The sequence below is a fragment of the Scomber japonicus genome, chromosome 7, assembly GCF_027409825.1.
Source record: "Scomber japonicus isolate fScoJap1 chromosome 7, fScoJap1.pri, whole genome shotgun sequence".
NCBI classification, from domain to species: domain Eukaryota; kingdom Metazoa; phylum Chordata; class Actinopteri; order Scombriformes; family Scombridae; genus Scomber; species Scomber japonicus.
The window spans coordinates 15,009,162-15,034,299 of NC_070584.1; the positions used below are offsets into that span (position 1 = coordinate 15,009,162).

The 25,138-nt window shown below is 39.9% G+C and overlaps 3 protein-coding genes across 5 annotated transcripts; 2 read left to right on the plus strand and 1 right to left on the minus strand.

Moving 5' to 3' along the window:
• Positions 1 to 1,699: 1,699 nt before the first annotated feature.
• Positions 1,700 to 3,720, plus strand: odf3l2b (outer dense fiber of sperm tails 3-like 2b). Its single transcript, XM_053322044.1, has 4 exons — positions 1,700 to 1,739; positions 2,311 to 2,421; positions 2,836 to 2,949; positions 3,189 to 3,720. The coding sequence occupies exons 1-4, from the start codon at positions 1,700 to 1,702 to the stop codon at positions 3,677 to 3,679; spliced, it is 756 nt and encodes a 251-aa protein (XP_053178019.1). The 3' UTR covers positions 3,680 to 3,720.
• A 22-nt stretch (positions 3,721 to 3,742) lies between these two features.
• cks2 (CDC28 protein kinase regulatory subunit 2) lies at positions 3,743 to 6,062 on the minus strand. The gene is made up of 3 exons (XM_053322045.1): positions 5,861 to 6,062; positions 5,300 to 5,427; positions 3,743 to 4,295 (listed from the first exon to the last, which is right to left on the minus strand). Exons 1-3 carry the CDS (start codon positions 5,917 to 5,919, stop codon positions 4,252 to 4,254), a joined length of 231 nt encoding a protein of 76 aa, XP_053178020.1. The 5' UTR covers positions 5,920 to 6,062; the 3' UTR covers positions 3,743 to 4,251.
• A 1,741-nt stretch (positions 6,063 to 7,803) lies between these two features.
• Positions 7,804 to 24,803, plus strand: shc2 (SHC (Src homology 2 domain containing) transforming protein 2). 3 transcript variants are annotated; one of them, XM_053321807.1, is made up of 14 exons: positions 7,804 to 7,980; positions 9,991 to 10,787; positions 14,756 to 14,826; positions 17,411 to 17,471; positions 17,798 to 17,917; positions 18,123 to 18,176; positions 18,368 to 18,419; positions 18,735 to 18,861; positions 19,670 to 19,852; positions 20,472 to 20,569; positions 21,492 to 21,665; positions 22,102 to 22,457; positions 22,624 to 22,775; positions 23,052 to 24,803. In XM_053321807.1, the coding sequence occupies exons 2-13, from the start codon at positions 10,029 to 10,031 to the stop codon at positions 22,750 to 22,752; spliced, it is 2,184 nt and encodes a 727-aa protein (XP_053177782.1). In that variant the 5' UTR covers positions 7,804 to 7,980; positions 9,991 to 10,028; the 3' UTR covers positions 22,753 to 22,775; positions 23,052 to 24,803. The 3 variants fall into 3 exon arrangements, with proteins under 3 accessions (XP_053177782.1, XP_053177784.1, XP_053177783.1); XM_053321809.1 differs by having other exon boundaries at positions 10,527 to 10,787; XM_053321808.1 differs by having other exon boundaries at positions 7,804 to 10,787; positions 19,670 to 19,850; positions 20,479 to 20,569.
• The last annotated feature ends 335 nt before the right edge of the window (positions 24,804 to 25,138 follow it).

Sequence of the window (25,138 nt, forward strand, 5' to 3'; positions counted from 1 at the left end):
CCTTCTGTATTTTGCTTTTGCCAGTAAACTTTGTATTACAGCAGGAAAGAAACACCATAAGCCTTTTTACTTTTTAGAACAGTGCAATCTCTGCAGATGCACCACAGTGCATGTATCTGCAGTGCACTTTATGAAAGCTGTGTTGCTCCATTTCCTTTGAACGGCTAGTTAAGTCTGGAGATAATTTCCTGTCAGCAGTGAGCTGTATTACAACCCTGCTTCAGAGGGCCCTCTGCTTTGATAACTGACTCTCTGACCCTAAGAGACAGAAAACATGTATGCGTGTGTATCCATTTGTACATACTGTATACACATCTTTAAGTTTGTGTGTGCAACAAATGTATCTACGTCACTGCCCGTAACAGATTCGGGTTACCAAAACAGCAGCTGGGAGGGAGTTAGACCCTGTTAAAGTTTAATGTTTGTTTTCTGTACATGTCACTTGTCACCCCTCTTGGTTACTGTGGCCTCTGGCAACTGGCAGCTTGGGCCTTAAAACAAGTCCTTTAAAATCCCAACTACAAATCATCACTGGGATTAGAGTAGCTCAAAGAGGGATAAACTGTAGCTGCATCTGAGTAACTGGTTTAACCGATGAGAAACCACAGGGTTGCTAGTTTCAATTTCCAGCAGTGTATTCCAGCTACATGTTGGCACTTTATGACTAGATAGGCAGGGCCTGTAACTGCCCCAGGTGTGCTGCACTGCATCTAACCCTGCATATGTTGAGGCTTTGTGTGTGTTTGTAGGGGGGTAAAGAAAAGTGTATGTCATAATTGCAAAGTTAAAGATGTGCAGTCTTACTTTGAGGTAAAATGTACAGAAACTCAAAGCTCTTAGTAGATGCAGTGCACATGCAGTTAACCATCCAGTCTGAATGGAAAAAGTGTGTCTGTAGTGACAATAAAGCCAGCAGTGCAGGGGACCTTGGCTGCAAAGTCTATCCACAGCAGTCTCCGTGGTAACTGCATGCATGGTTGAAGAGTGATATTGCGTCTCCACACTGCAATGAGCAGAAAGAGTGAAAAGAGAAAGGAGGGAGAGGGGGATCTTGGTTTCATGGTTTTTCAGAGGGAGCTAGCGTTACATGAGAGTGAATCGGAGTGATGACATTGTTCCTAAGTACCAGCTGAGTGCACCTATACATCCACCTCTCCAGAGGAACAGGCTATTCACCTGTCACCAGCATTTCGGCAAATGGGCAGATAGATAAACCCTATCCAGAGCGTAGTCTGCTCTGTTGTTGACACTTTGATATGTATTATAGGTCTCAGGTTTCCTAATTGTTTCAGAGGAAATGAGGGATTGATTCTGGATCATCAGGGTTCTGGGTTCCAGTGACAGCCAGTGCATGCCTCATGCTGGATCCTGGAGAAACATCACTGTGATGTCTGAAGAAAGACCTTCCAGGTGGGCACGCATTAAGGAGTAAGGTGTTGATGCTCATCTTATGACTTTTACATTTCAAGTATTCAGCCTGTCTCAAGGGGATGTACTGTATCTGTGGTAAGGATCACAAAAAAAAGGAACGGCTTTGAAGTTTTTCCATGATTTTACAATAATCAGTCAATATTTTCTCATTCTGCTTCTTGTTATGATTTACATGCTATGGGGATTTCCAGAGTGTTGTTGGATATTTCTGTAGTATTGCTGTCACTGTGGGATTCCTGAAGGATCATTCACTTTTATAAAGAGCCAAATGGAGAAAAAGTATCCAGCAATTGCAGGCAGAGAAAAAGGTAAGTCCATTAATGGAAGATAAATTCTTACAAAGGTGACTCAGCATGATCAGTAACTTAACACCTTATGTAAAGACAGAAATGAGAGGGTGTCTCAGTGTGCAGACTTGCCAGGACTAGCTTTTTTCTGTAAAAAGACAAATAATAAAATGCTCCCAATTGCTCTGCTGAACATTTGTTGGCTGATGTAATGCTTTTCTCTAGGTTTACTTGTTATTGTTGTGCCTATTATATTACCATTGTAGTATTAATATCAGAGTTCACAACAGGTTACCCAAAATATTATTTTGAAGATTTAGACATTCCACATTACTGTATTACTCACTGACTGATGCTGGAATATACTTAATAACCCTCAGCCTTCATTTTCTATTGAAAATAAAGCTGCAGAGGAATTCCAGCTGCTTCCATAGATTACAGAAGCCATGATTTACATTAAAACTGCTGCCACTTTAACATCTGTGTAATTTATGCAGTGTAAATGTTATCTATGGCACCTAATTTGTATGTGAGAAAGTGAATAAGTGTGTAGGCCCTTCATCTGTGTGACATCCTTCCCTTCCGTATCTAGGGCCAGGTCCTGGGCGCTATGGGCTTCCTCCCACCATTGGATTTATGGGCCATGACTTCACCAAGCCAACCAGCCCTGCCTACTCTTTCCATGCCAGGATGAGTGACAATAGTGAGCCCCTCTCTCACTTGTAATAAGGATGATTATGAGCTACTATAAACTTCTACTGTTATCAGCTATTGATCTTGAAGACCAAAAACTGTATTAGAGGTATCAACACAAATATTACAAAGCACTTCTTCTTTTTTTTTTACAGTAACTTATATAGAGGCATATATTTGAAAATGATTTCATCTTCTCAAATACATCACATTGGCTAAACAGAGCAGTATGACTCCAGTGTGGTGTAACATCACATCTGAGCCAATAGGGGGAGACAACACCTCATAATTGTGTAGTTATTTCTCAGCCTTTGCCCTTAAAATTAACTTTAGTCCAGTCTATTTTTGGAGAAATGTATGATTGAACTAAATCGACAGAGGAAAAGTGATATTAGATTTATGGTAGATGTTACTTTCCCTGCAGTGTATTGTGTTGACTCCAGTCCAGGGCCTCAGTATTCCATTGATGCAAAAATGACCCGCTTTGGAAGGGACGGCACACCTGCATACTCGATGTTGGGCAGAATGAAAGCACAGAGTAAGTTCCTATTCATAACACATTTTTATTTTGGGTTTTTTTTGTGGAAAGATTCATCAAGTCATTTCAATAACAGCCTAATTCCTAACTCCACTATTGTGACAATGAACCAACATCTGTTTTTGACACTTCTAATAGAGCTCCATTGTCATCTGTAGTAACTGAAAATCTGGAGCCCTTTTGCAGGCACAGATGGTGCTGAAGTGATGGTTTATACTTTTCAACTGTTTTCTCTTCACTAGAGGAGCTATTCCAGACACCTGGACCAGGTGCATACAGCCCTGAAAGAGCTCCACCATGCAACCTCCAGCGAAGGCCCCCTTCCTACACAATGGGCTCCCGCACACACTACCGCAGCACTGATTCAGTACCTGCTCCAAACAAGTACTGTCTCCCTCCACTAATGGGCCCTCAAGTCCCGAACAAGCCAGCCAGTGCGAGCTACACCATGGCAGGTGCTTTCAGCACAGGAGGGCCATCCATGGATTTAGCTAAGACACCAGGGCCTTGCAGGTACAACAGTACAGACCCAAGTGTTTATCTGCCCCGACAGCCAGCATTTTCCATGCTGGGGCGTCACGGTTTTCCCAGAGATGCTACCAAGAAACCTGGTCCTGGAACTTATAATCCAGAGAAAGTGACAGCTCACAAAGCTCGGGCTCCAGCCTTTTCCCTGGGCATAAGACACTCAGAATTTGTCACCCCGCTAGTTGTCAGTGTTTCTGATTGAACATCCTCTCCTACAAAAAAGACTCAAACACAAGTTTATTATTTACAAAAATATGGAAACATGTGAAGAAGTACATTTTATTTTCCCTCACAGCAACAAACGTGTTGAATCAACCACAGCTCACTGTCAAAATGTATAATATCTAGAAATAATATATTTACATTAAACAAACATAAGTTTAAAGAACAGCAAGTGTTCAAACACAGAAAACTTTTAGGATAATCGTGGACTTGAGACAAATAAAACTTCATGGCCATATGACCACTCAGTAAATAAATCAATCTCAACAAAATAACAGACATTTAAAAAATGTATTAAAAATGTACAATTGACAGGTAAACTTTCACCTTGCTGTTTATAAGGTTATCATTCACAGTGGAATCAAGCTATTTTACTCTCTCATTTACCTCTATAAATTGAGGGAGTTTGAAAGAACAAAAAACAATACAATTAAGGTTTTTTCTACACTATACATAAGAACACATGTAGAGATGTATGTGGGAGAGATGTATGGTCAAAAGACAATACAAATCCACACAGAGAATAGCAGGTATTTTACAGATGGTTCCCATTTAATCCTTTGGGAGAGGTCTTCTGAAAAGCAGTATATGTGGCTCTGGAGAGTAAAGCAGAAAAGAAGTGTTTGTCAGCATCATCTACAGTTCAGTGATTACACCATACAGTACACTCACTGTCACTACTGTGATCCATGTCCATCTAAGCCTAATGACATCTGCTATTAAAAGGATAGGCTCATATATGTAGAGCTGCAACAATTAGTCAATCAACAGAAAATTAACTCCCAACTATTTTGATAATTGATTAATCGTTCCGAGTCATTTTAAAGAAAAAAACTGATTATTTGATTCCTGCTTCTCAAACATGACATGTATGAGCTCTATGATAGTAAACTACATGTCTTTGGCTGTGGACTGTTGGTCAGCAGAAAAAAGATATTTGAGGACGTCACTTTGGTCTTTGAGAAACAATCAACATTTTTCGCCATTTGCAGATGTTTTATAGACCAAACAATTACTTAATTGAGAAAATGATCAACAGATTAATCAATAAAAGAAAATAATTGTTAGCTGCTGACCAAGAGACATGTTCCATGTGTATTATAATATAATATTCAAATGCCAAATGTACACAGATAGAGAAACTATTTGCTGTTATCATTCCTTCTCTCCATACTAATCATTAAGAGATTCCTTCCTAGCCGACTACAAAGATGGGGAGTCAGAGGCTGACAAAACAAGTATGAATCTTCCAAAGTCTTTTTAATGCAAAATTCCCTCATTGGTAAAACTACAGTGCAGAGACAGCAACACAAAGAGTGAATTTGGTTCTAAAAATTCTGTTTGTTGAAACTATACATTTGCTTTGGCTGAACTTCACACTAATACACTTGCAGTGCACTAATACAAGAGGACTGTGATTGTGTCCCCTATCTCTTGTAGCCATGACAAGAAGAGATCCCTCCACAACCCATATGAACAGGAGGAAGGGCTGCAGGCATCAGTAGCTCGTTCAATGTTCATATGGGCTTGTGAGTAGTAGTACATTATAAGACAGCCTTCAGATAATGTGAACCTATCCTTTAAGACAGTGGTCACTCACCTGGTTTGTGGATCATGTAGTGAATCCAGCCCTGACTCTGTTGCACCCCGAGTCCCCTCCACTCGTCTTCTGTCATGAGGTGGGAGGAGGGCACCAGTTTGGACAGCTGCTTTGGAAGCACGACATGTCTGTGGAGAGAGACATGATTTACAAAACTGATCCACCACCAGAGCACTGAAAATGAGTTATATAAACAGGACGGCTAAGAAAACCATTTCAGGTCAAACTTTAATGCCCAAAGCCTCAATTTACGATAATAACGATGCTATGCTTCACTTGTTGTTTTTAACTAATTAATTTTACAGTAACTAAACGTTCAAAAACTGACGTGTGCGTTAACAGTTGCCATGCGTTACGTGGATCTGAAGCTATCGGATCCTTTCTGTTAATCAATATATAATAACTTACAAACGACACACTTAATCCCCGTGCCGCCTTTTACTAAATTGACATATCAAATAGAAGTTACCAGCAGACGTTAATGTTATGTTGAGCTACCGTAATTTGACGGTGGCTTAACGTTGACGTTTGAAAAAAACACACAACCCTAACCATAGCTACCTGTACTCAAACTCTTCGTCGGTGTACTTGTCCGAATAGTAAATCTGTTTTTTAGACATTTTCAGTCGACGATAGGAGTCAAAGTTGGTGTTCAAAAAAGCTGTTTTCAGGCGATGTGAAGTAGCCAGCTAACGGATAAATTGCAAATCTAGCTACAACGATGTTGACGAGAGCCGCAAGCTGCTGTCATCTGCCGCTGTTTTCAGAGGACTATTCAAACCTCAACGGCTCCTCGCTGTCTCCGGATTGGCTGCCAACCACTGTAGATCGTCAATATACAGGACGATGCACCACTCAGCAGCGAAACCCTAACTCAACAAGGAAGCACAGTCAGTCGGGATGTTTATCGCAAAAACCTAAATTTCACAGCTTATTTTAAGTTTCAGTATCTTTCTAGGTCGTTTGAATATAAGATATCTATTGTATTTGAAAACATATTCTAGTCAACCACAGGACTTTATCGAAACCGAAAATAGGGGTCCAAGGAGAGCTCTTACTTATTTGTAGTCTCTCTGCCACGTTGCGTCTGTTTTGCAGACGACGTAATGGTTCCTGAGCTTGCTTTGACGTAGCTGGCAGAGGTAAAATTGTGGCAGCGGCAAAGTAGGGAATATGATACATGTTGGAGAAATTTGTAATAAAAACATTATTTTTTGACAGAGACATAACGCTCAATTTAAAATAAGGCACCAGACGTGCAAAGCTAAACATGGTTGGAAATGTCTGCTTTGAAATGTTTGAAAATTGTTTGATTGTCACTCCTGTTGCCAGTCCAAGTTAGACCTATAATACTATTTATTCATTTTAACTTTATTTTTCTACTAAATAATTTATAAATATCAAACATAGAGGCCTATTTTGCAAGCTGATTTGTGGCAAAGGAATGAACAGTTCAACCAGTTTAAGCTATCTCACCTAATTATTGAATTGTATATTATTTATTTATTACACTTTTATCAGATAGACTATAGTGACATTTTTCATCTTTGGGGTTTCACTTTAGATAATACAGGAACTAGAGTGACCAGACTGTTTTATGGCCTTGGTATTGTACATGATGGCCCCACTGTCATACTGTCAAGGAATACTGGGTCACTTAGAGAAATAGAACTGAGCCATCATATTATTACTGAGCCACCATATCATTACTAACATCTGGATTTTCCTGTTATGACAAGTCAAATTGTCTGTTTTATAATAGGCTTATTGACCTTTTCCTTTAAAAAGGTCTGATAAAATAAAAAATAGTTGATAATATGCATTGAGACAAAAATGCACCTAATTGGTAATTGACCTTACACAAAGTAAAAATGTTACTTTCCTCAGTCAATGATTTGTTAGCACATACATTTAAACTCTCAGTTTACATTTTAACCAAACAATGTTGTTTTGCAAGAAACCCATGTTGCTGTTCTTAGCTGTAATCACTGTTGTCAGGGTAATGGCTGCTAATGAGTGGTGGTGTATTCACAGCATGATTTGTTCCACTTGTAGATGCAAAATAGCAAGGTGAGGAGGTAAATATATTAAATCTTTACACACAGAGAAACACATTATAGTTGAGTGACTGAAACTGCAGTTCAACATCATACGCAATTAACTAATGCATTGGTGTTCAATCAAGCCTAGTACAATCTTTGTAATTATTGTTATTAGATCAATTTGAAAAACACTTTTAATCAATTTGGTTTTAATAAATTCCCCATGTGTATTTTACCTTTGTGTGCTGTCAGTGCAGTTATTTGTCATTTGACAGAAAAAAGGGACAGAACATACTCAGGACGGTACATGTATCGATTACGTCTGGTTTATCAGTAACTTTTTATACTCTGTTGCAAACTAACAAGAAGTGATTGGCTGTTTGGAAGGCGGTGGGGTGGCAGTGGTGGTGTCGTACGGTTTCTGATGTGTGTGTGTGTGTGTTACCATGTGTATGATTTGTTCTAACAGGGACTCCTGACAAGTGAAATGAACCAGTTGTCCTATTCAACCAATAGCCACAGCTGCTTTGTACTACGATAATTGAACCATACACATTGCTTATCTCTAAAAAAGTCATTGGATGTTCACTGGGCTGGATCTTACTTTCATCCCCTCTTTCCTCAGAGCCTGACATATAGGTGAGATTCCTCCAAACCTTGTTGTGTAAGTCGCATTTGTGATAGTTGTACACATTTTGGTCAGTATCATGTATGAATTACAGTTTGTGTACTGAGTTGTTTTTGGAGTGGTATTTTGTTGGACAGAGAACATGATGCTTCTCTCCACTGTCCAAACTGATTATGTGAGTAAACAAATCGTAATGATTTGCTTGATTGAATTTAAGCAATTTACCTTGTTTGACGGGAACATAATGAGCTTTTCTTTGTGTGTGTGGGTGGTTTTATTCAGTTGATTACCCCTCTTTTTGCGTAATAGATGACCCTGACTACTGGCTTATTTCACAATCTGTTTGTATTTGCAGGTGCTTGTTTTTTAACCATTGAGGACTCTTTTTTTCTTTGTTGCCCTAACAGACTTAATGATATATTGGATCATTCCTAACACGATAAAAGATATTAGCTTTCTTTTTTTAATACACTGTATTCACTCTCACCTGTGTGCATGATTTGACCACCAAAAAAAGAAAAGAAAAGATTTGCAGTGTAAATCCCTGCTTAACCTACTTTGTGTTTCATACTGTGAATCATGAATGACTGTAGCTTACAGTGCATTACTTTTGTGTGAGGTGGGAGGATAGAATTGTGTAGTAGTGGATTAGAAGAGTGAAAATGATTCATAGGGGAAAGTGTGAGAAGGCATGAGAGAGGGTGCAAGAAGTGGGGAGCTAAAAGGATCATGCTGAGATGGCTGATTGCTCTCTGGGGAGTCCGATGGGAGGGAAACTGAGAGGAGAATTCAGGCAGATGGGATGGGGTGGATGTTTTCAGACATGTAGTCCCTTATGAGTACGGCTGCTTTGTTTCCTTTGTGAAGTTTATGTCTTTTGTCAGGGCAAATGGAATTAAACGCACAAACACACACACACATATATATATATCGACTCACACAAAATACATTTTAACTAATTGGATGAGGCTCATTCCTGCATTTGTTCACATTCATTATCAATTCTACAATGAATATTTCTACTTTGGGTTTCAGTACAGTCCTATCAGTCTGTTTCTGTTTCTCCAGAATAGAAATATTCTTGTATTGATTTTTAGTTCAGTTTTCTAAACATGAATAACATTCCCTTAATTGGACTGATTATGGCAGATGCTTATTACACATTAGCAACATGCATTGATAGATGAAAGATAAAGGGAACCAATTACTAGGCAACCAAGTCCTTCTCAGTAATGCTTGCTTATTTTGCAAATAGCTTTCAATTCAGAAAAGCTTTATTGGCATGGATTATAATGTTGCATTGTTGATATGATTTGATGTGAATTGTTACATTTTACACAAGAAAACCAAATAGATAATTATTACTAAATTTTACTGTCTTTCCTGAACAGAAATTATTTAGTCTGTAAATGCAATATGTATCAGCTTGAGAAAGAGGGAGATTAAAAAAAAGAGAAAAGAGTGTTGACTTGTCTCTACGTTCAAATCATTGCTTTTTTGTTGTCTCAATTTATAGATTAGCAGAATTCTTCGGTGTGGGCAGTTTGAAATATTATTCCTAATCTAGCCGAAAGATAATGTGCACTGACATATTATCCATTTGCTGAATCGTTGCAGAGTGTGAACATGCGCGCGTGTGTGTGTGTGTGTGTCTGAGAGCAGGGTGGTTCAGGCAGATGTGTTTTAGCTAATACAGCCTGAGAGCAGCTGGGCAGGGCAGGGCTGATAGACCCAATGACATCATCCAAAGAGAGAGAGAGAGATACTGGGAGCGTACGAGCAAGCTTGCCTAAGGCAGTGAAAGGAAGCAGGCCAGCTCAGATCGAGAAGAGAGCGGCATGAGAGTGGGACAGTGTGTGTGTGTGTGTCAATGGGAGAGGACCAGACAGCATTCAGTTGACTTTGACAGGAATATAGGACTCCGCCTGGAAGATTTTCTCTCCAGTTTTTGCTCCCTCTTCCATTATACCTCTCCCCCTCCCCCTTCCCCCTTCCCCCTTTCCCCCCTCATCCTCTGGCAGTTATCCCCCTGCTCCTGCTTCAGGCGGCTTCTCCGGGCATGCTCCTTAAGCCAAAGTATGGCCGCTTTCGCAACGAGTCTGTGACCTCCTCTGACGACCTGATGCAGAGCTTAGCCATGAGTGGCAAAGTTGTGGCCACACCGGTGGGCCCCTCCTCCACCCCAAGCCTTCCTCTGCCTCCCCTGCCTCCTCTGGATCCCAGCGCCAGGTCCTCCTCCTCTGCCGGGGCTACAGCCTTGGCCGACTCCCCTTGCCTGGATGGAGAACAAGATGCCACCACAACCTTCTGCATGCTCATTCCTAAGATGCCCCAGTGGAAGTTTTCCAACTCCCTGCTCAGCCGGAGCCCATCCAACTCCAGCTCCAGCTCTAGCTCTAGCAAGGACTCGGGCAAGGCAGCAGCAGCTGCTTCCCACTCCTCCTCTTCATCATCAAACATGCCCAGTGGTGTGACCTCAGCCAGTGGCCCAGTAGCCAGTCTAGCTGCGGTGCTTAACTCCTGTGACCCTGTGTGTGTCACCCCCTGTTCCTTACAGGCCATTCGTGGGCAGAGAGCAGTAGCAGTGGCAAACTCTGCCAGTCCAGGGGGGCATGGATTTGGGGCCACGGAGGCAATGGCGAGCCCTGGCAGTTCCAGCAGTTCCAGATCAGGAATGAACCGCAGGACAAGGGTGGAAGGCATGTGGCTGGGAGGAGAGGACTTCAACCAGAAGGGCAGCTTTATCCACAAACCCTCTCAAGGCTGGTTGCACCCTGACAAGAAGATTGCAGGACCGGGGGCCTCTTATATCGTCAGGGTGAGTCAGTTGGCTCTCTTACAGGCCACCTTATTTGAATACATACTGTATATATATCCAATATAAAGGAAGCTAAACATGCACTTAATTCAGGATGTGTTTTGAAAATATGCACAACCAAATTTTCTTTTTTCTGGCGCTCACAACAACTCCCTTTTTACAGAAAACAGCTAATCACATAGTAATGACCCCATTTAAAGGTTTCACTATCTGGGTGGGAAACAAAAGGACACCATGGTGCCAAGCAGTTTGTTATGCAGCTCATGTGGCGAGGGCTGGGGAATACATAATTTAATTCTGATAGATGGCTTGGTGTGGCTGGTTGGGGAGGCTGCGTCAGGATAGCACACAGGCGTCAGGAGAAAGATAAACCATGACCACAGTATGGATTGTTATTCTACAGCATTGTTTAAAAAGGGTTATATGCATCATACTATACTTGAAGCAAGAACCATCTCTATTTATAATGCTTGTAACCTACATCTGACTCTTAGCTCCCACTGTAAGCTTGTGGGAGCGGTGTTCTTTGTGTGAGTTCGGGATTGTTTAAGATTTTATCTAGAAAAATGTATTTACAATCCCTCAGCATAGTGACTTAATTTTCTAACTGGTCTTGCCATTAAATATCTTAATTCAGAATATCTGTACAAATATTACACAAACTCTTTGTGTTTTTGTTAGGAATAAATACAGAAGGGATGATGGGTTGCCCCACTAGAAAGATGACAGTGATTATAACTGAAATAATGTTTTATGTAAAAAAAGAAAAAGATCTACCGGTGTGTACTACTGATTTGCGTTTACAAAGGGTTACCATACCAAGCAGACTGCTTGACGTCAATGTCAATGATCTCCCCTTAGCGATCCCCCTTGCCTGTTCACCTCCACCGCTCTTGGACTGCTCTTCTCCCCTCTTCTCCTCCTCAAACTAATGACATGGCTCTTGATTAGCCTAGTCTGAGGCCCAAGCACGCTTTCTAATGGTATTATACAGGCACCATTCATTCCTATATTCAATTACATTTAATCACAGTCAGCATCATGTGATGTGGAAGAGGATGGTTGGACTGGTATGGGAGGGGTCCATCTGGGATCAGTGATGAGTACGTATGAGCTCTCATCACCATGCAAGACTTTCCTTACAGCGCATCACAAGTGCTCTTATATTTGATTGATATTTCATTTAATTGCCAAGCTTTTAACAGCTTTATTGTTGTCAGTTGGCAATCATTTTAGACAACCTGTGTGAGCTTGTGCTTGAAACCTGTTTCATGGCAGCTGAAGCTGTACTATATGTGCGATTCAGTGGTCAATCTATGCAGCAAGGAGTACTTGCTGCATGTATTAGTGTCAAAGTGACAGTAGATTTCTGCTGCGCTGTGCCATTTTTAATCAGCATAGCCACCACAGTGGACAGCCCTCCCTCTATTTCTGTTTCAGCGCCTTTCTCTCTCTTTTGACTCAAATACAGACAAACCAACATACAAAAACTGCTGGAAAAGACACAAATATGATAGTTGCTTTCCTCCTTTACACATTCTCTCTTCCCACACAGCCATGTCAGGCTCTGTGTCTGGCCAGCATCTGCCATAGCCAGGACACTGCAGCAACAATCAGACAAAGCACTGCAGCTGCCAAAGCAGTTATCATTTAGAGAGCTTTACTAAAACCAGACTGCTATAATTTTGTACTGTTCTCGTACAATCTGCTGCACAGTATTTTCCTGACAAATTATAAAATCTGTAACCTGTCACATAATTTTCTGTTGCTACTGATGCAGTATCCAAAAAGTTATTCCACCATATGGAGTGGATAACTAGTGTATTGTAGCATTGTAGCATTATGCTGGGACTAGTGCACAAAAGTGTGAAATTAGAAGAAACTGTACTTTCAGCAATGTAGAAAATGTATCACTTTACCTCTCACAACATGAATCACAAAAGATAGAATATGTAGGCTACTGAACTGTTAAAAAAGAGAAGATATTAGATAATAAACTGGACTCAGGATATGATCTACAGAGCCGACAGCCGTTGTACATAGATATTGTAAGGAAGTTTAAAAGTGGATGCCAGTGTTATTAAATTTCTGAAGAATGCTTGTCAAAGTCCCTGTAGCCATAAAAAATAACACGCTACAGACATGGCCAAAAGGATAGGAGTGCAGATAGGGTGATAGAAGACGGGATGCGTTACATCAGCAGATGAGTGTTTGACAATGGAGGCATTGGCAGAGAGAGGAAAAGAAAGAAGAGAGAGACAATTTTCCTGATGGAAGACTTCCCCCATCTCCAAATCTGGTTAGAAAGCTCATTAAGCTCTTAGGCTCAAAGGCTGCTCTCTATAGCTCTCTGTTTGTTTGTATGGTCGCTGTGTGGTCTGTCTGCCATTGGTTGAACTCACAGTAACAAACCTGGAAATGAAAGTGAATATGACGTTGACTGAGCCAAAATACTGTTGGATGGACAGAATATGAGTTATGTACAGCTGCAACAAGTTATTTTCATAAAGAGTTTGGAAGGTATCTGAAGTGTTTTATATCACAAGATCTTTTAAATATGTATTTTCAAGCAGGTCAAGCACTGGAGCAGCAATCAAGTGGCAGATATAAACACTCAATGAAAACAAATTCTGATCCACAGATAATAATCAGCGTCAACAGATGAATACTCATAGTCATATTGCTTCTCACCGTCAAAGTGTGAGGAAATTGTTACACTTTATTTCAGTGAATTGGTGTGATTCTTTTTATTCACTGTTGTTTACTTACAGAGATAGGGCACATCAATAAACACCATTAATGTTACATAGAAGGTTTTCATTAGTTGTTTCTTAGTTGTTTCTTGACAGATGTACAGTACACATAAGTTTTGCTATATACCTAATGTTACTGTAAAAGCATTATGTGTTTATTTACTGTTGATATTTACAGAAATGTGAAGTCATGGGTTTTATTCATCACCTCATCTTATCATGTAAACTCCAAATATATTGCAAAGTACAGGACATCCTCAGACGCATACACAAACACACTCACTCATAGCATCCCCCAGAGGCCTAGGAGGCTTCAGTTTGTCCATGATTTGGACCTCTGAGTGCTACTAATCTAGTCAAGGTGCCATTAGCACCCCAACCTGACAGCCATTACAAAGCTGCTCAGCTGGCTGCTAGCCACTGGAGTACACTTAAATGCCCTACATGTGGATCTGAGTTGGACTGTGATGCATTGTTAATAGTATTTTTTTCCCTATAGAAGATAACATATTACACCCTCCAAGAATGTCCTTTTTGGAACTTGTTACTGCACATGCAGCATTTTCTATAAATGTTTATAGTGAAAATAGACCATTTCAATACTTTTTAAATATGCATTAGACATGTATTGTAACTGACTCGCCAGGAATTGAATATAGTCTAATTCATTCATAAGTACCTTTTATTAGTGTATAATCACCTGAAAATAAGAATACTGTTTTCATGTTACCTTGGAATGAGCCCTTTATATCTACAAAGGGAGCAGGTCCCCTTCCACAGTTCCACAGAGCCCGCCATGTTGCACCACTATGTTTCTACAGTAGCCCAGAATGGACAAACCAATGCTAGTTCTAGAAAGGGCCTTATTTTTCGAGTTTTACGGCCACTGCAGGTTCTCATATATGCTTGAAAGTTGTGGGAGAGGGACGGGGTATTCAGTTGGTTGCAATCAAGCGGTTACCTACGGGGTGGCAAAATTAAGCCAGTGCAGAAGTGCAGTTCCTGGAATGGCCACTTGAGGCTGATTCCAAAACCACTACATGCCACTATATTGGTCCTTTTTTTAAATAATTTGCAGCATTTATGTTTGAATATAGTCCATATCTGAGATGGTGAATCTATATTTTTTTTAATACATGACAAGTTTGTGTCTGTTGCTATATTTGAAAACATATTTTTAAACATTTTTTCTATTTTGTGTGTCTGTTTTTGTAGTACATGGGCTGCATTGAAGTACTGAAGTCAATGCGTTCCCTGGACTTCAACACACGGACCCAAGTGACGAGGTAAGCTGGTAACCAACTGGCTTGGTAGTGGGAGTGAGTCAGAAAAATTTGATCCAAGATTTCAAAATGCTTTCAGTTGTGTGTCAGTTCTGGGCTTCATATTCACATTATCAGGAAGTCAATGTGGTGTGAGGTGTGATCTCTAAGTATGTTATTTTTGCTGCACCAAGCTTCAAAAATAGAGTCACACCTGCGACTAACATTTGGGGAATTTATAAAACTTTCCTGTTTTTTAAGTAATAGCAACACAAATTTGTCATTATAGTATTTCTGTCATTTCACTAAAACCTGCTTAATCACTTTCTCTGGAAATGTAATGCCAATTCAAGTATTAAAAATAAATCAAAACCAAAGTCACAGATGGTGCGTAGGTGCGGCAATAGAGAGACAAACAAAACTACTGTATGTTGGTGTGCAGGTGGTTGAGTGGTTGAGTGGTTAGAGTGCATGCCATATATGCAGCCGACTCCAGTTCGAATCCTGGCCGGAGTTCCTTTGCTTCATGTCACAGCCCCCCTCCCATGTTTCCTGTTTATCTACTGCTAAAATAAAGACTATGCCAGAAAAAAACTTTTAAAAAAACCCCAAAAAATCTACTGTATGTGCACGGGCATGACAGGTCATGATTTGCTTATGTATAAAATGTATTGTGGCCAAGGTCTTTAGTATATATCTGTGTCATTGTGTTTTTATGCCTTCCATGTGATGTTATTGTTATAAAAGCATGGGAGACATGCACTCCCCCGCTCCCTGTCTGTCTCTCACCCTCCCTCCTCTCTCTCTCTCTCTCTCTCTCCTCCACAATCGATCAGCAGTAATCGGAGCCCACCAAGGCTTAAGTGCAGGGGGGAGGAGGCAGCAGGGATGAAGTGATAGGGAGAGAGATCTATTATTGATGATGTTCGCTAATGACTATGGAAAGCTGCAGTGGTCCCCATGAACGCACCCTGTTGGATAATGTCTGCGGCTGTAACTTCTTGAAGGGGGGGGGGGGGGGGGGCAAAACAAAACACCAAAACAAAACATTAGCAAATGGAGACTCCATACTGACTGTAGCACAGCCTAACCCTGCATCAGGTTCGGCTGCAGTATGACTGCATGACATCAGCTTAGTTACGATTGTTTTGGTGATGATAAACAGGTCTTGTTTTTGTACTGTTTTATACTTGTCCTCACTCAAATTCACTGTGGCCTTTTTTATCCAGTAGCTTGGGTGAGGCAGTTTATCAGTCAAGCTTTAAAAAGCTTTTTTGTAAAAGATGTCCAATTTTTTCAGTTTTGTGCTAACGATATGTGTTCTGACTCCCTGGGGAAAAGGGCACTGCCCATCTGTCCAACAAGGCCAAAGATCAATGATTGATTGTCTCAATCAATCTAGCAAACTTCACAGGATATTTGAATGTGTGAATTGTGGTAAACACAGCCTGGATGCAATTCACACTCAGCATATAACTGTCCTGTTGTGTTTTTTTAGCTTAGAGACCTGTTGAAAAGTTCATTTTTTCCTGGAAAATTACAACAAACCATCCAGTAGTTGTCAGAATTTCAAAAATGTACTTTATCTCCTGGATTTTAAGAAGTTACATCCAAACAACAGTACTCTCTGTGTCACAGTGTGAAACAGCAACACTAGAGATAATGAGGCACAGCATTTTATTGCAGGAATTGCAAACAAAAACAACAGCCCATCTCTCTCCTCCTCCCTCTGCCCTTGTATCACCATGAGTCATTCCAACTATTGTTGTGTTTTTCAAAAATGTCTGAGAAGACCTTTACTCGAGATGGGGCCCTGGACGCTGCTTTTTAAATATTTACGAGTCACTTGATAGGGGCAACTGGGTTTTCGACTGCTGTCACCACCATCCCCTGGCAGTGAGAGCATGAACTCCAGCCTCAACTTCACATTATGTCTTACTCCTGCCATCAGACACACAGGGGACAGATGCCATAAACGCCCATTAGGCTGCCATTCTTGAGAGTTTTCAGAAAAAGCTGTATCATGTCTGCAGAGAAAATTGCTCTGAGAATAGATGCCCTGAAGAAGCATAAGAACACATGAAATTGCACAAACTCTAGATACCTTATTGTTGTCTCTTCTCTAATTGCACAAACTCTAGATACCTTATTGTTTCCTCTTCTCTAATTCAAAAGGGAGGTAAACTGGAGCTTCATAAACAATCATTGATGATAACTGTTGTTTTTTTGTGCAGTCTGTTAACATCAGTGGTAACCAGGGCTAGTTTAGTATTTGTGAACAGAGAAGCTAGAAACCTTTTTTGACCTTTAATCTCTGACCTATAACCTTAGCCTAAGGGAAGGCACACAAAGCCTCTGTTCGTGTTTAACCTTGAGTTTTTCCGTTATTCTGATGCAGCAGTATTGTGTAGCCCTTAACACAGTCTTGACCTTTAGAACAGCTGTTATACTTACAATACTTACTTTTGTTGCTAGGTTGTTGATATTTGGGTACATAGCCAACATTAATCCACATGAGTTTTAGATCATAAATGTGTCCTAGTTGAATGTTGATCACTATGTTCCCACTATGGTTTGACCTCTGACCTTTTTTCATTCCTGTAATTAGGGAAGCTATCAACAGGCTCTGTGATGCTGTGCCAGGTGGAAAGGGGGCTTGGAGGAAGAAGGTCGGTAGTAAACTTACAATCCTACTGTGCATGTTTCATTGTTTCGTAATGATATTTACTAGTAATCTTTATAGAATTTATGACAGGGCAGAGCAATGATTGTAAGAAACTTAAGACTCTGTATGAGAGTCAGTTTGGTACAGATAACTTATTGTATTATGTTTTGTGAATCTTTTTGATTCAATAAAACAAAGTATATGTTACTCTAAGCAGGTTTAAGGAGGTCCTCTCATGATAAATACAGTATATGTGAGATTTCCTGAGTACAACTGCAGTTTAATTTTGGGAGTGTAGTTCAGAATTTTGACTGCATCTTTGTCATGTAGGCGCAGAACAAAGCTCTCCAGTCCGTCATGGGGAAGAGTAACCTGCGCTTCGCAGGCATGAGCATTGCAGTCAATATTTCCATAGACGGCCTCTGTCTGCTCATCCCTACTACACGACAGGTATGATGCTAGGCATGAAAATGATTACATTTTAGATGTAATAGGTTTAAGTTCAAAATTTGGATTAGTCAAACTCTAATCTATATTTCATTGCGGATCTTGACCCATTGTCCTCTTGCCTAAAAATGTTGTATATGACAACATATATGGAAAGAGAGAATATTGGAAAACCTCCACCTCTGTTTTATCCACTTGTGTCTTACAGGTGATAGCGCACCATCCCATGCAGTCCATCTCGTTTGCCTCAGGGGGAGACACAGTGAGTGAAGTTTATTACTCCTTGCCCTCCTTCATGTTGTTGGAATAGGCATCATGGCTGCCTACGTATATCTGAATGGATTGCATTTGACTGGCTTACAATCTGACTGAAGAATCAATAAGAGCTTTAATTTAATTATATAGGTGCCTAGTTTATTTGATCTAATTGAATTTTTCTCCTGAATGTTACAGGACACGCCTGATTATGTTGCATACGTGGCCAAAGATCCGGTGAATCAGAGAGGTATGTCCTGAAAAGCTTCTTTTTAAAGCTCACTGCTTGTTTCATAACCAAACACATACAACAGCTTATTGGGTCTTAAAAATGGATTTCACAGGCAGTACTGCATCATAACTGCAATAATAGTTTCACCATTTAAATCCCCTTTCAGTTCTTGCTTTAAACATTTTGTGCAAGATAACACCCCCATTAACAATCAACATTAAGTGTTTTGAAAAGAACATGTTTAAATAGAAGGATTAATACAATGCCTGGAGCTCTGTCCTAAAAGCTTGAAAAAAAAACTTTTATTCCACTAACTTTTTTTGTCTCTCTCAGCATGCCACATCCTTGAGTGCTCCGATGGTTTAGCCCAGGGTGTCATCAGTACCATTGGCCAGGCATTCGAGCTGCAGTTCAAACAGTACCTTCACAGTCCTCCTAAAACCATGGCGTCTATGGAGAGGTAACATGGAGCCCTGTCAAAAAAAGATGACATCTGTGACAATAGAGGACAGATCACAAAAATTTTACTACAGCCAAATCAGATACAACTGAAACCACTATAGAGGCTTAACAAGTATAAATACTAATAATACAGCATTAATCTACATTAAAGCATCACAGTTGTACACCTGCAAACAGTTGTTGACACTATAAGAAGTGAGAACCTACTTCAGAGACACTTATTAATTCAGATGAATTGCTTATATTAGATCAGATAGATTGTTTAGATAGATTAGATAGATGTACAGTCAAGACAACATACATAAAAGTGCTTTGTCACATTTTCCACCACAAAAACCTGATCCATAGTACAATTCTCTGATTTCTTTGTTATTCATTACAAGCAGATGTGATCATTTGGTCTTGTATTACCTCAAAATCCATTTTATAATATTGATCCTCACAGACATTCTCATCCTATTGCCAACCCTCAGGTGTTTCAGTAATGCCACTGCAGATACAGGAGGAACTCCAGACTGTCTTTCTGTTCTGGTTTCAAATTAACATCTTCCTGCTGCCAGCAGAAGCAGCTCTGGTGATCTATATAAACCTCCAGCAGATTTATATAGATCACTTTCGGATGTGGATATGTCATCTGATAAGACCTAATCCATTTGAGAGCCCATATCTTTTTGTCCTATCATTATTATTACTATTAATATCACATATAGATCATATCTATAAATATAATTGCTGTTTAGATTATAAAAGTTGTGCCTTTTTACTTTCCCCCTTGGATCTTAACATTCTGGTTTTGTGAACTTCAGGTCTGTTAGGACAGAGGAGCCCATGTGGGCTGAGGATGATGACTTCTCTGAGCATGATTACTACAACAGCATCCCAGGGAAGGAGCCTCCTGTTGGGGGAGTGGTGGACTCGCGGCTCAGACCCAGTGGAGCACTCCTTGGTCACATCCACACTCAGCCACAGAGCAAGATGGCAGCACAGGTGAATCTTCAGGCATGATTTTAGAAACAACATGAAGTTAAGATTGTATCTACAATGTTGGTGGAGTCTTTTTTTCCCCTTTTAAACGTAGTATTGCCTCCACTTTGTAATACATTCACACAAATCATTGGTATAAGTAATTCCCAATTTCACCTTCAAACTTTAGTACAGACACAGTTAAGGCTGCATCTGGTCATTATCAAGTGGTGCATGAATACTTGTTTAGCACAGAATGACAGCCAGATTCAGGCGTACCTCCTTCATAAAACTGGTGATTGATGTTTTGCTTCTCCTTCCCAGTATTATTGACATAGAATTAAACTGAAGGAGCATGAAAACATACTCCATAACTGGCCTCCTGATGTGCCTGCACCATAATTACCAAAGACAGATATGATTACATAGAGTCTTGGCTCTTCTGTTACCTACTGCGTGAGAGAAATCATATCTCTCTCTCTCTCTCTCTCTCTCTCTCTCTCTCTCTCTCTCTCTCTCTCTGCATCTCTCTCTCTCTGCATCTTGTTCAAAATATGGTGACATGCTGTAGCTAATGTTTCAATATATAGTGCCTCACAACTACATCAATTTATTTAGGCCATGTTCTTCTGGTGTATATTTGCATTTGCAGATGGGCTCACCGGCTAGAAGGGAGCACTCATCTTATCCTCCTGGTCAGCTCTGCTATGAACTTCACTGGGACACAGAGACAAACAGCTCAGGTGAGACACCATGTGGCAGTAGGCAGGTATAACATCTAGAAAAATTAAATGTAATATTTCACACCAATGCATAAGAGAGCAGATTTCTCAGTTTTGATAAAGCAATGGGCTTTAAAGAGAATAAATTGAAGGTTTTTAATTGGACTTGAGGATTGTGTATGTATGCTGCTCTCTCTCTTTCTCAAAATGTTTGAGACTTTTCGGAGCTAGGAGGGAAGCTTGGATTGTCCTCAAAGTTTTCTGGATTGCATCTGCAGCCTATTTATTTCTGAATTTATGAAGTAATCTTTTATCATTCAATCATTTATTTTATTTTTCTAGCATTAACGCAACCAATTAAGTTATTCAAAAGCATAAACATTTTGTATGTTTTGCTGAAGAAGTTATTTGTATGACCTTTTACTGTTGATTTTAAACATTGGATTTAAAAAAAAAGTGATACATTAATACAGTGAAGTTAGCATATACTGTATACGTTTAATTTTGCAAAAGTTTATCTACAGCCCAGTGATGATCTAATTGAAATAACACATGATTAAGGATCAGAGTTAAGTGGGTCGAAAAACATAGTTTTGATTTGGGGAAATTTCCCACAAATGCCAGCAGTTAGCATTTTATATTTGACATTCATATTGTGAGAAGATTATTTGGCTTTAATTATGATATTTACCAGACACCTCCAGTTTAGTTTATTCTGAAACTGGCTTCATTATTGTAGATTATTTGTGGAAATAATTTGAATACATACTATAGCTGTGTACTGTATACTGCAGCACAACAGCTGACAAAACTCAGTACTTCAAAATGGGTTTTTCACCACTAGAGGGGGCCACAAAATAAGGCACATCCAAAATGTATCAGATAAACACACTACACCAACAGCCAGAGGTCAGTTGTGTATTTAGAGCACCTGTCTTTTCAGGTCTGACATCAGATGGTTACCTGTGTGCTGATGGCCAACCACCAAGAGACTATGAGGAGCATCAGTATGTCAACACCCAGAGTTTGGAAAACCTGGATTCACTGGCACAGGGGCCTAATGGATACAGAGGGTCCAGGCCACCCGACAGTCCCAAGAAAGACCTGTTTGACATGAGTAAGTCCTGATATTTGGCATGACATAATCTGATCAATGATAAAGTGGAGATAAACTTTTTTATTTGAAAAATATTGTAGTGTACTCATTTTTAATTGGTGAAATAGGGTTTTCCTTTTTTCCAGTTTATACAGAAAAAGCATTCACTTGCTGCTGTATATGAGTTTGTTTCACTAATTACTTTTGGTAGATATGGGAATCTATAGGGTCAGGGATGCTCCTTTGCATTGCAATTTTACGTACTGATTATGATGGTGTGATAAGATTAATGTACTTTTACATGAAACTACTTTATTTATTCTGATTACATTTTGCAGAACTGTTTTTTTATTAAGCTTATTGTTTCTCATGTAATAATCACTGACCTTTACTGTTTGATGCTCTGCTTTAAACTTTTATATTTTTTACTCACTGACTGCTTCATGGTTCCCAATAGGGCCCTTTGAGGATGCCTTAAAGCTCCACGAGGCCAGTAGCGGAGGTGTTAGTTCTGGTATATCCGCTGTGGCTGGAGGTTGCAGGGCTCAGGCTGGAGGTGGAGGTGTACAGGTCCTAGAAGACCAGTGGCCCAGCCCTCCACGCCGTCGAGCCCCTGTGGCCCCAAATGAGGAGCAGCTCCGCAGGGAGACCTGGTACCACAGCCGCATGAGCCGACGAGATGCAGAGAAACTCCTGGTCCGAGATGGAGATTTTCTCGTCCGGGAGAGCACAACCAACACAGGACAGTATGTGCTAACTGGCATGCACTGTGGCCTGCCCAAACACCTACTGCTAGTGGACCCTGAGGGAGTGGTGAGTCTGGCAGCAAGCCACAACAGTTTCCCAAAAATATATTCACGACCCATCAAATACACTGATCATACTTAATTCATGATTTTTGAAAGGTATTTTAGCTGCTGTCAGTACTTGATGGCAAACACAATCACTTACTCTCCATCTCTTGCTCTCCTCTATAAAGGTCCGGACCAAAGACATGTTATTTGAGAGCATTAGCCACCTAATCTCATATCACCTGAAGAATGAGCTGCCTATTGTTGCAGCGGAGAGTGAGCTCCACCTTAAACAGTTGGTCAGGAGAAAACAATGAGCCCTCTGGCCCTGCATGGGATGGTAAGCATGTTATGTATGTGAAGAATTGTGAAAATAATTTGTGATGATTAAGACTTGAAAAGTAAAAACAAACGTAGTAAGATTCTCAATAAAATGTTTTCAATAAATTGAGGGTTTTGTTCACCTGAGCAATACCTTCCTGCATGCAATAATACAGAAACATATTATCTAGTGTCAGACATTTGACAGTTGTGTCTGCAAGCCAGCACAATACCTTTTTTGACTTTTAGTCTGTGCCTAAAACAATGTCATCCTTCTTTGTCTCCCATATTCCAGTGCTGAATTATTCAGTGCCCATGGAAACCACAGAAAAAAAACTGTATTTGGAAATCATTTCTCCTGGATGGATACTGTCTGCAACAAAGGATATCACTGAAGGAGAGTGATACTTCTTCTTGTACTTTGCTGCCTTTTGGCTAATAAGATCAACCAAACTGTCATAAACTCAGCATGCCACTAAGCTAATAAATCAACCAGAATCCAGTTTGACGTATCCCAGAGCTGGAAAATTGTCCACCAAAAATATCAGAAATTAAAGAAAAGACTGTTTGGAGAGGACCCGACTTCAGTAAATCTCTCAGAGATTTGATGCACAGTGACAAAATGTCCTACAATGCCTGTGATAGTAATGTGCTTCCAGTCTACCAGGGCTTGCTTTATCAGTCAGTCACACAGAGCGGTGAACCTGCTCATCTGTCGTCCACTGAACATATAAATGCACATCGCCAGAACAAAACTGTCACTGATTATCTGGTACAGATACAGTATAACACATAACAGCTGTCATGTTCCATATTCAGTGGTTTATTTCAGTAGAAATGCAAGAAGTGACATTACTGTGACAACTGAAGAAATATATGTTTCACTGGGATGTAAAGACTGTTTCATGTTCACAGGTCTGCAGTACCTGATACTGAGATGGCACAATGGATACACACTAAGCATGATTCAGTGCTGCATTTATACGGATCAACCTAAACTACAAAATCCACTATTTTTATTTCTCCATAATAACCAAAGCACCAAAATCCCACGTTTGTTACCGATGCTTTATAAAGTTGTGTTGAAAACATAAACCTATTATTACACTACATGTTAGGTATGACTTGTCACATTCTCTACAATGCAGTCATATTATATCTACATGTAGACAGCCACATGGACACACAGATCATTGTCTTGAAAGTGGGAATTTTCATCACATTTACCAAAAACTATCAGTCCTTTGTGTTGTGATTGTACGGAGTGACTTACTGTATGTGTTGTATAAACCTGTGAACATTATTCAGATGAATACTCAAATGAATACTACATCATGGGTTAAAAACAAAAACTCAGTATATCCATGCCTGTATTTCCCCCAACCCATCCAACTTCAGTGCCTTAATAACTAAGAGACAGGCATTTGTGTCAGAGTGTATAATGTGCATTTATGTATGCTCCTAGTTTTCTTGCAATGCCAATGAATGAATGAACAAACAAACATCAGGATGATTAAGCTCTTATACTTGTGAACAGTAATGTAAGCTGCTCTTGTTTTGGGGTGAATGTTTAACACTGTCTTATTATGTCATGATTGTCATTGTCTGTATGTGTGTTTAGTCCCCTCACTCCAAAGAGAGCACTCCTCTGCAGTGATTGATTTGAAAAACCAGGGATTTGGACAGCAAATTAAATCCTTTATTTGTCCCGGCTCAGGGAAATACATCACTTTATTGATTGTCCTATCCCGTGTCTCTGTCTTTACATGTCAGTTATCTGTCCTTGGTTGATTGAACTGTAAGTTTGCTATCTGATATTATCCAGTCTAATGCTTTTAAATCTTGGCAACATATCTTTATTCAGGCCCTCTGCTGTTCTTAGCTGCAGCCTCACAAATGCACAGAGATGAGGTGAGGGACAAACAATGAATACCTTTTTCAGATCTCCCCTTTTTGCTTTCTCAGGAATTTCTTGAATCTTTTCTTCTTTAATCAACCTTAAATGCTTTTTCTCAATAAAAATGAACTGAAATGTTGGTACAGTTAATGGAGTATTTTATCTATTTCAAGAGTCTTTGTATGTGCAGCTCAGCCGTAAGCCCAAGCTGTCCTATGTTCCATGCACTCATGCTACAATCCAAATTAAGACTTTGGATTTCCATCACTTAAAATAGATGTGAAGGACAGTGTAGAAACTGTATTTGTGCATGAACCAAGTTACAAATAAGAGGATCAACAGCAGAGCAATTTGTTTTTCAATTTTATTAAAACAATGTTATATAAAATCAGTAGGCTCAACACACAATCAATGTACCTGATTCTATCTTCTTACTGACCACTGTGTATCCACATTCAGTTTCACCTACCATAAAACCCTGACAT

Excerpts from the sequence above, each read along its gene's own strand:
- odf3l2b (XM_053322044.1), top strand. The coding sequence starts at position 1,700 with ATGGAGAAAAAGTATCCAGCAATTGCAGGCAGAGAAAAAG. Across the intron at positions 1,740-2,310 it reads AATTGCAGGCAGAGAAAAAG|GGCCAGGTCCTGGGCGCTAT; the intron begins GTAAGTCCATTA and ends TTCCGTATCTAG. Across the intron at positions 2,422-2,835 it reads TGCCAGGATGAGTGACAATA|TGTATTGTGTTGACTCCAGT; the intron begins GTGAGCCCCTCT and ends CTTTCCCTGCAG.
- cks2 (XM_053322045.1), bottom strand. The coding sequence starts at position 5,919 with ATGTCTAAAAAACAGATTTACTATTCGGACAAGTACACCGACGAAGAG. Across the intron at positions 5,428-5,860 it reads GACGAAGAGTTTGAGTACAG|ACATGTCGTGCTTCCAAAGC; the intron begins GTAGCTATGGTT and ends CTCTCTCCACAG. Across the intron at positions 4,296-5,299 it reads CTACATGATCCACAAACCAG|AGCCACATATACTGCTTTTC; the intron begins GTGAGTGACCAC and ends TTTACTCTCCAG.
- shc2 (XM_053321807.1), top strand. The coding sequence starts at position 10,029 with ATGCTCCTTAAGCCAAAGTATGGCCGCTTTCGCAACGAGTCTGTGACC. Across the intron at positions 10,788-14,755 it reads GGGCCTCTTATATCGTCAGG|TACATGGGCTGCATTGAAGT; the intron begins GTGAGTCAGTTG and ends CTGTTTTTGTAG. Across the intron at positions 17,918-18,122 it reads TCATCCCTACTACACGACAG|GTGATAGCGCACCATCCCAT; the intron begins GTATGATGCTAG and ends TGTGTCTTACAG.